The 10,170-nt window shown below is 40.4% G+C and overlaps 1 protein-coding gene across 2 annotated transcripts; it reads left to right on the top strand.

Moving 5' to 3' along the window:
* Window positions 1–717: 717 nt before the first annotated feature.
* On the top strand, window positions 718–5,713 carry tcerg1b (transcription elongation regulator 1b (CA150)). Of its 2 annotated transcripts, none has more exons than XM_010777180.1 (7): window positions 718–1,129; window positions 1,281–1,445; window positions 1,975–2,157; window positions 2,728–2,907; window positions 3,030–3,113; window positions 3,407–3,507; window positions 4,927–5,713. In XM_010777180.1, exons 1-7 carry the CDS (start codon window positions 1,043–1,045, stop codon window positions 5,126–5,128), a joined length of 1,002 nt encoding a protein of 333 aa, XP_010775482.1. In that variant the 5' UTR covers window positions 718–1,042; the 3' UTR covers window positions 5,129–5,713. The 2 variants fall into 2 exon arrangements, with proteins under 2 accessions (XP_010775482.1, XP_010775481.1); XM_010777179.1 differs by having other exon boundaries at window positions 2,728–2,922.
* The last annotated feature ends 4,457 nt before the right edge of the window (window positions 5,714–10,170 follow it).

The raw sequence follows: 10,170 nt of genomic DNA, 5'->3' as shown, positions 1-10,170 counted from the left end.
CTCTAGTAAACTTCAGACGGGCCTGGACATGTAGTGGCTTAAGCAGGGGGACACGTCTGGCACTGCAGGATTTGAGTCCCTGGCGGCGTAGTGTGTTACTGATGGTAGCCTTTGTTACTTTGGTCCCAGCTCTCTGCAGGTCATTGACTAGGTCCCCCCGTGTGGTTCTGGGATTTTTGCTCACCGTTCTTGTGATCATTTTGACCCCACGGGGTGAGATCTTGCGTGGAGCCCCAGATCGAGGGAGATTATCAGTGGTCTTGTATGTTTTCCATTTTCTAATAATTGCTCCCACAGTTGATTTCTTCACACCAAGCTGCTTACCTATTGCAGATTTAGTCTTCCCAGCCTGGTGCAGGTCTACAATTTTGTTTCTGGTGTCCTTTGACAGCTCTTTGGTCTTGGCCATAGTGGAGTTTGGAGTGTGACTGTTTGAGGTTGTGGACAGGTGTCTTTTATACTGATAACGAGTTCAAACAGGTGCCATTAATACAGTTAACAAGTGGAGGACAGAGGAGGCTCTTAAAGAAGAAGTTACAGGTCTGTGAGAGCAAGAAATCTTGTTTGTTTGTAGGTGACCAAATACTTATTTTACACCATAATTTGCAAATAAATTCTTTAACAAAACAGACAATGTGATTTTCTGGATTTTTTTTTCTTCTCATTTTGTCTCTCATAGTTGAGGTATACCTAGAATGAAAATTACAGGCCTCTCATCTTTTTAAGTGGGAGAACTTGCACAATTGGTGGCTGACTAAATACTTTTTTGCCCCACTGTATATAACTTTTAAACAGTAGCTAAACCATTTCCGCTATTTGGTGAATGCCAGCAATATTTCACATCCTGATATATTATTAGTAGTTAATAATAATTTGATATTTTGTTGTGAAGAGATTATTTAAAGAAATAATTGTAACTGTTATTTAAACTGTTCACACAAGTTGACACTGATTTATTTGATTTTCCTATCTTTACAGAACAACGTTTAGTGAATTTGCAGTAAAGCACGGCCGGGACCCGCGGTTTAAGACCATAGAGAAGATGAAGGACAGGGAGGCCATCTTCGTCGAGTTCATCACTGCTCTGAGGAAGAGAGAGAAAGAGGACTCCAAGTCCAGAGGAGAGAAGGTATCACTCGCTCACATTTACATCAGTGTCATATTAATCATTCTTTACAAACATCACACCTACAGGTCTATCTGCAGGGGCTCTGCCCTCCTGCTGATCATTTGTTGTCTGAGAGATTCCTAATTTCTTGTGTGTTTGCGTGTGCTCACAGGTGAAGCTGGACTTCTTCGATCTCCTAAGTGAGCAGCACATAGAGGGAGGCCAGCGGTGGAGCAAATTAAAAGAGAGGCTCGAAACTGACCCACGATACAAGGGTGTGGAGAGCTCTGCACTCAGAGAAGAACTGTTCAAACAGTACATGGACAAACAAGCCAAGGTAGGAGCATGGCTTTTCTGTGTGGAAAATAACTGCTACACCAAGTACGTGTGATTGACAGGTAGTCTCCACAGGGTTCATACGGTCATTAAAAACCTGGAAAAGTCATGGACATTTCAAAATGCTAATTTCAGGCTCTGGAAAAGTTATGGAAAACAATATTTATTTATTTTTTGGAAAAATCATGAAAATGTAACTAAAGTTGCATCAAATATAATTTATATTTTATCTAATCGCCGAAATAGTAATACTATAATAATAAATACTGTAAGTCATTTGTTTTACAACATGTTTCATATGCAGACCTTATTTTCCTGTTCCATGTTATAAACAATTTTCAGTGGTACCGCTGAGAAAGAGTCTATTTTTTTTTTTTGGTCATGGAAAATCAGGTAAAGGTCACGGAGAAGTCATGGAAAATCATTGGTGAAAAAGTGTATGAACCCGGTCTACAGCTCTATTACGAGGCATAGTTCTCATTGTCGACATCACCTGAAAAACAGATCTGACACGTGTTTCTCCTCCACAGTGCGTGGACGTGGATAAGGAGCGAGAGTTGGAGCGGCAGGCTCGTATCGAGGTCAGCCTCAGAGAGAGGGAGCGGGAGGTGCAGAAAGCTCGCTCAGAGCAGACCAAAGAGATCGACCGGGAGAGGGAGCAGCACAAGAGGGAGGAGGCCATCCAGCATTTCAAAGCGCTCATGTCTGATATGGTGAGAGGCCCTGCAGCTTTTAAACTTCCTCATGAAAGTTGCTTTAATGTGTTTAAAATATATTAATCAAATTATAATTGTTTGTAATTACTAATCTATGTGCATCATCCTATATCGAGTTTAACAAGATCTTCTAAGAAAAATAGATTGGCCGAAGATATAGAATCTTTAAGATCACTTTCTAAAGTCTGTTCACAGGAGCACAATACCCCCTTTATTTTTTATTAAAATAGTTCACTTTATTTGGAATCACAGCAGCAGTGTACAGTAATCTTTTTTAATATATATATTTACAGAATCATCCATCTTTTCAGCATTTCAAAATGTAAATAAAGATAACAGAGCATGGTTTGTTCTTTATTAGAGATATAAAAAAGGGGGTGCTTAAGCCATTTTAAATTGCAGCTCCACTATTCCAATTAAGTATTTTGTTTTAATATGTTTGATGTAGAAGACCAGAAAGGAGTTTTCCAATTTAAAAAGATTTGTTTCAAATTCAGTATAAAACTTAAGCCAACAAGTATTTACTTTCGGACTTGCCTTAATAGTGTTTTTGTAATCCTTCTTAAGGTACGGTCTTCAGATGCAGCATGGTCAGACACACGTCGGAATCTACGGAAAGACCATCGCTGGGAGTCGGCGTCACTGCTGGAGCGAGAGGAGAAGGAGAAGCTGTTTAACGAACACGTAGAAGCACTGGCCAAGAAAAAGAAAGAACATTTCCGGCAGCTACTCGATGAGACCAGCATGGTGAGGAGTAAAAAGGTGCCAACAGCAATCAAACTTGTCTTCTTTAATGAGCTAATATTACCAGTGAAAAGAATGTATATTGTTATTACATGTAATATATCATTAATTTGTTTGTGTTGTAGATCACACTGACAACCACATGGAAGGAGGTGAAGAAGATTATCAAGGAGGACCCTCGCTGTATTAAATTCTCCTCCAGTGACAGAGTAAGACTTACATTACTATGCTTCGTGAATTCTTAAATGGAAGTATAAAAGTCACTTGACAACAATTACAAAATATACTAGTGTTTTGAATCTAGTGACAGGTCAAGACATACTGTGTAGTTACACTGCACAATAAGAAAGTAGAAAACATCAAACTCTTCCTGTCATGGTTCATCAAATCCAAACCCCTTCTCTGAATTGATCAACAGAGAGGTTGATATTTATGTCCTAAACTTGTAATGTTGTGATCTATGTGAGTTTTGATGTCTGACGTTTTTAATCTGTGTTTGCAGAAGAGACAGCGGGAGTTTGAAGACTACATCAAAGACAAGTACATCACAGCCAAAGCTGACTTCAGAACTCTGCTGAAGGAGACAAAGTTCATCACATACAGGTCAGTACACTTCCTCTTACATACTAGATATGCAAAATGAAAACAGTGCCTCTAAGAATATTACAAATATTTAGTTGGACATGTATCGTCTACATTTGAAATCGTTTTTGGCCCCAAAAGAAGATGATTTCAAATATTACAACTTCTATTTCCTCAATGTCAGCATAGTTTGAAAGACAATGACAGAAGAGAACTCTATCTGTTACATTTGTAAAAGAGCCTGGGACTTAAGATTTTCATTGCCAAAACTATGCTGTAGCTATTGTGCAAATGAAATAAAGCCTTTGAATATTTTTAGTCTTGTACATTCAAAGTATTCAGGAACTCCACTTATCATAGTTCATCATGTTTTCATTCCCTTAGGAGTGGTTTCTATTAATAAACAAGTGTATCCTTTCTCTTGATTTTGAACTTTTGTAAGTATTGTAAAATTCTCTGAGAAGAAACTTTCGAGGCAAGTCAAGATAAGCTGCAGACATGTAGATGGCACAGGATGTGATGGTGATACAAATATTGTGTTACTTATAGACTGTGTACATTTTTTTTTTACCGTTAGCCAATCCAAATATTTAAAAATTATTGTGTAGTTTAGCAAAGTCTCACTATACTAAATTGTTTCTAAAGGAGAGACTTTAACTTAAAGTGCACCTATCATAGGTCTCAGATATATAACAAATATAAAAAACATGTCTATGAAGTGTTTTGCTCAAAATACCAAACAGATCACCCATTCTAGCCATGCCTCATATCCCTCTATTTTCAAAAGTGCTGATTTTGGGTATAAAGCTTTAAAAATGGATAACAAATAAAAAAGGAGGGGGCTGAGCTCATGCGGGACCCGGCAGCTACTGTCTAAACTAAATACTGCCGTGATGAAACGCCATATCATGGATTATCAAGGATTATTTCTGAAACAGTATGGAGCTCAAAGGCTTTCTCTCTTGCCGGTTATACCACAAGGTGAGTTCCTTTTTTATTTCCTGCTTCTTCACACACATGCTCTCCAGTACAGGTTAGCTCTGAGTGTTAGCAATGCTAATGTAAACATGCACCGACCATATTACGTCCAAAACAGTCGGGCATTGTTCCTGATAGTAACGTTTCTGATAGTGCCGTGGGTCCACATTTCTGATATTACGTCATATCGGACGCAAATCTGGATCAGCTCCGTTGGACCCCCAGTTTTTAGAGATGTGGTTACGGAGGAAAGAGGAAAAGAGAGTGGGTTTTATTTTCTGACGCTGCGTGAGTTCCCTGACACAGCAGGGACACATATTTATGTATAAAAGACATCCAAAAGTGCATTTTGCATGATAGGTCCCCTTTAAATCAGAACAGCAGTTGTTGTCCTTGAATCTCACAGAGGATAGTATGACCATCCTGTGCCTTACCCATGTCTCACCTCCTCTCCTCCCTCAGGTCGAGAAAGCTGATCCAGGAGTCAGAGCAGCACCTGAAGGATGTGGAGAAGGTTCTTCAGAACGATAAGCGGTACCTCGTTCTGGAGTGTGTACCCGAGGAGCGCAGGAAACTCGTCATGTTCTACATCGAAGACCTGGACCGCCGTGGCCCGCCTCCTCCCCCTACTGCCTCTGAGCCCACCCGACGCTCCACCAAGTGACCAATCACATCATCTTCTTGGCCGGGTCCTATTCCTCCTCGCCTTCCCTTTGGCCAGAGCATGATCTCCCCTGAACTCCCCCCTGATCTCCCCGCCCTTCAGGCCCACGGCTGGCCTCACAGTGTTATGGCTGGGGCTCATGTCGCTTGGAGATGTACCATAGAGATGAACGGTTAAGGTCTCTGTGTAATGTCACCTCTTAGCCCTGAAATTGCCCTGCAGCTAAGGCAGGAAACTGAGGTCACCTGATCTGATGGTGACCCTTGAGCCCTCGTCTCTGGCTGACCACATTAGAGGGAGAGGAATACTGATAAGGCTGCTGCACAAGCAGCCACAGAGAGGTGTAAGATAACGGATGTAAAGGAAAATTAGTGAGAATGAGTGAGTGTGCGCGTCTGTGTGGTGTGTGCATGAGTGCGTGTGTGTGCATGTGACTGAGGCGTCCTTAAGCCTTACTGCTCCACTTTGCCAGTCATTGTTTCAGCAGCTCAGTGTGAATGTTAGTTTCTGCTCAGTGGTTTACTCCGATGTTGCAGCAATTTCTCTGTTGAATGAAATAAAGGCAACTTCCACTGTTTTTTTCAATTTATTGTCCTGATTTTCTGTTTTCGTTGCATATTATCTTGGGTATTCAGACACAGAAATTGTTCTACTAGAAGTCAATATTATGCATTCAAGTTCTTTCCTTAATTAGAATGTGTATATTAACTACAAATGTTGCCTAAATTGTCCTTAGTGTATTATTATAAATTATGTTGGATTAAAAATACTGCTGCATTTTACTGTTGTAAAGATTTACAGGGCTATTTGATGCTGTCTATGAACCATTTATGCTGTATCATGTTTTGGAACTACTTTTACATTTTCCAATCCTGTGTCAACGCTGCGTTATAAAACCATGTTGTTGCAGTGACATTACGTGAAGTACGTAACTCAATTGTCTGCTGCGGAGCAAAGCCCTAGAGAGATGCAATGAATAGGTCAATTTATCTCTGACTCTGCTGTGGAGTTACTATGCCTGGCTGTGATTGGTCGAAATAAGCCACTTTCGGATCACGTGATATTTCTGTACGTGTGTAAAAGCGCCCGTTTATTGGAGAATGGATCTGCATCGTCATGACAATGATAAAGCCATCTTTTGTGCACTATCACACTTAAAGCTTATTTAGCCACAAAGATAAATGTACACTGTCTGATTCTAAACAAACTTTTGGTGTAAAGGAAAGATAAAACCTATTAGGAGCTAACTTTGACCCTGATGTGTTAACTGTCGCTGCTCCGTATCCGCTCCTCGCCTCCTCTCCTCCCGGGTATCTCAGCTCCGGAGCAACTATGGACGGCCCTCTGCTCCCGCTGATCCTCGTCCTGCTGTCCGCCTGCTCGGTTGTCGGAGACCCGGCGGGATCCGACCATGTGGACGGAGCTCCGCCTTCTAAAATAGGCAAGAAAGTAATGTGTTAAACATCATAGCATCCGTTGAATTGAGCTAATGTTAGCTGCATTGGGAGGGTTACATGCTACTCTAAACGAGAGATATGAATCGTGCGGTTATTGCGTACAATAAAATTAGCGTAGCTACAGCTGTAGGTAGCTTGGTAGATCATGTTTGATCCTATAGCTATATTAACATTTCAATGACAAACAATGTGTTTAACATACATAAAAAGACAATGCCAGATCCAGTTATGAAAAAGAGGCTTTATTTAGTCAACATAAAATAAAAATGTGTCATGAAGATACGTCACATCAAAATGTGCTTTAAAGACTGTTAAGACTAAGTTAGAGAAAGATGAACCTTATGAGTTCAAGCCCCCCCCCTACTTCCTCTCATAATTACACAACCCCTTCTTCACCTCCCATCATCACAGTTCACCAAAACATACCTATCAATGGAGGGTGCTACTTGGCTGGAAATAAAGGTTTTTTATAGGCAATGGCATCAAATCCTCTTCGTTTGCACTGTAAAAAAAATGTTGCAACTGCTTAGAGTTTTAGGAAAAAAGTTAATATTACACCTAAAGTCAGGTCAAGTCTCAAAGTAACCAACCGCAGCCATAACTCTAAAGCAGTGCTTCTCAAAGTGTGGTCCGCGGACCACTGGTACTCCGTGAGCGCCCCCTAGTGGTCCGTGAGTATATTGGTACAATTTCACATTTGAAATAAATAAATACATTTAAGTTTTCCGCACTCTCGCAAGAATATCTCCGCAAAGGAGCGAGTTTAAGTTTCACTTTCGATTGCATGATATAGTCCAGCGCAACACCTGCATCACACATGTTGCCACGTGTTTGTACCATTGTCAGGCAATTTGAAATATTTTCTAGAAAAACTATGGGATTTTGGATATTTGTGGAGTTAGGTGGTCCGCGAGTGTTTTGTTATTGGTGGTCCTTGGTATGAAAAAGTTTGAGAAACACTGCTCTAAAGGAAAGGCAACACCTGTAATGTATGAGGAGTTGCAACATGAATTGGGACTTTAAAGTATTTATACAATTTAGTTGTATTGTCCCATCAGCAGTTTAAATTTAAATGCAAATATTCTATTTGTACAATGATATACAACAGACAAAAGTGACTCTCATATTAGAGAGGATTTTATTTTTCATTGATTATTAAATGAATAATTATTTAATTGTTTAAGCAAAGTAGGAATAAAAAAGTAAATATAAAAAAAAGGAAGAACAATAATTTGGTCCAATGAAAGTCTATTCCCTGCATCAGTAACGTCAGCATGAAGGAGAATACTCCTGATTTCTGCCAAATCATTTTAATGTCCTTTCAAACCCTGCACTGGAATTTTCCAGTGGGAGAAATACTCAGAAGAACCAGCTGATCTGTCTACTTCCCAATAAAACACTAGGCCATCACTGCATCAAACACCCTATAGTTTCTCATTTACTCTCCTCATTCCAGCAGAAAGACATCATGACCAATAAAAGCTGCTAAAAACAAGAAATATTACTTTAAAACCCTCAATAGTGATTAGTTTATTTTATCATTCATTTGAAGCACATATGTGTTATCATGCCTTTGAACAGCCTAATGCCATGCACTCATACAGTGAATTCAGGTATTATCAGTTCAATAGTTGTATGACACACTTTAAACTGTTTGATCGGACGTTACTCCACTCCCTCCACTTACTACCTAGGAGGTCTGGAGCATCAGGCAACATAACCTGCAAATGGCCGACCGCTCTGCTGGAGGCTGGAGAGGGAAGAGCTTTTGCAGGTGGACCTGGAGTCCGTTTACGACGGCGTCTTTACAACGAACGTGACGGCGGATAGGGGCCGGGGCTGGTGGCGACCTCCTAGTCTCGGTTGTGTCTCTTCNGTGGCCACTAACGGTCATCATTTCTCTGCTTTGTTTCAAGACCCGCATCAGAAAGCTTTTGAATGGTGCTACTTTTCCAGTTGGTCTACCTGCTCTTCAGTGAAGAGCAGGTAGACCAACTGGAAAAGTAGCACCATTCAAAAGCTTTCTGATGCGGGTCTTGAAACAAAGCAGAGAAATGATGACCGTTAGTGGCCACAGGTGCGAAAGCTCTCTCCAGAGCTACTGGAAGCCCAATCTCTGGGACCGGAGAAAGTGGAGCAATATTCTCGCCACGCCAAGCAACAGCCTCGAACAACCTCAACCTGTACAAGTGACCACGTAAGCCATGCTACTGATGCTGGACAGTTTTTCAGTGGATGCACAATAAACAGCAACATACACATGAATGTAAATAAACAGCCAAATAATGGATCAACGCTCTCTGTCTAATATGTTTGCTTGCTGTTAGTGTTGTTGCATAGCAACCACCTTGCACTATGTTTTGTGAAGAAGGCAACGGAGGGACTATTTTATTTTGAAAATCATTATTTACTAATAAAAACTATTTAAATTAGAGTGTGTATTTTTCTTTCATATTGCATGAGCATATATCACGGCCTGTCGTGAGCTATTGCTTAATTATACCATATGTATAATAGTTATGTAGTATAATTCATGTTGTGCAGTTTATAAGATTTCTTGCATGCTGAAAAATTCTTAATAATGTAACCCCTTAACAATATGCTTTGAGATGATACTGTTCTTCATTAAGGCCATAGCAACAATGCCCTTTGGAACCTGAATGTGTTAAGTGTTGTTGTTGTTGTCATTAAGTAGGTAAATCAACTTTTAAAATACCTCCTTCTCATTATTAGTGTTTTCCATTTTGTTCTCTTCGTCCTCCATCTCCATGGCCTCCGCTTCCTCTTGGGCCAGACGCTCTTTGATCCTTTCTGCTTCTTTTTCTGAAGACGGGGAGGAACCAATAATGAGATGATTAAAAGTGCTGTTGTGTCCATCAATAAGGTCAGTAAACATGCTACATATCATTCATAGCTGCTGAACACAGAACGAGCCTGTGTTCTCATCTGCAGTGCCTACCTTTCTCCACCAGGGCGGGGGGTTTCTCCCAGGTGGACTCCAGGGTTCGGTTGTTGTAGTAGTATGTTTTCCCGTCAGCGGTTTTGTACTCTGACCACTCGGGGAGATGCATTGATCCGGCCATTGAGACAGGAGCGGATAGAGTCAGCTGTGGGTGCATCATCGAGACTAAAGGCGGGCCCATGCCAGGAAGCATGCCTGTTGTCAGAGAGAAGAAAAAAAAGACCATGATCGCCTGAGACTCATATTTTTGTCAGGTCATCATTGCAAATAAGAAGTTGTTCTTAATTGATTTTCCTGGATAAATAAAGGTTATACTACTACTACTACTACTACTACTACTACTTTGTCCTAGCAACTAGTAGCAGTTGTGGTGGACTACACTGGAAAATACATTAGTTTGTTAAACAAAACCAGATTTGAGACAGAGCACTCCACTGATTAAAACAATTTGATTCACTCCAACTCAAAAATGAGCCTGTTCATTTAAAGCTTATTAAATCAGTGAGTGACTACAAATAATGATCATTTAATGAAACTGCTCAAGACTTAAGATGTCTTCCGGAAATATCACACTACTATAAACACAAGCCACATACACAAAAACCAAGCAGTGACCACACACA

This window comes from Notothenia coriiceps, unplaced genomic scaffold, assembly GCF_000735185.1.
Source record: "Notothenia coriiceps isolate Sejong01 unplaced genomic scaffold, NC01 NC01_scaffold00017855, whole genome shotgun sequence".
Taxonomy (NCBI): domain Eukaryota; kingdom Metazoa; phylum Chordata; class Actinopteri; order Perciformes; family Nototheniidae; genus Notothenia; species Notothenia coriiceps.
The sequence above is the reverse complement of the archived record's forward strand: the minus strand, read 5'-3'. Positions and strand labels throughout refer to the sequence as shown.

What these genes read in the sequence shown, in the direction of transcription:
- tcerg1b (XM_010777179.1), top strand. Translation starts at nt 1,043, where the DNA reads ATGAAGGACAGGGAGGCCATCTTCGTCGAGTTCATCACTGCTCTGAGG. An exon ending in GCATGGTGAGGAGTAAAAAG is followed by an intron (nt 2,923 to 3,029) that starts GTGCCAACAGCA and finishes TTTGTGTTGTAG; the next exon opens with ATCACACTGACAACCACATG. An exon ending in AATTCTCCTCCAGTGACAGA is followed by an intron (nt 3,114 to 3,406) that starts GTAAGACTTACA and finishes CTGTGTTTGCAG; the next exon opens with AAGAGACAGCGGGAGTTTGA.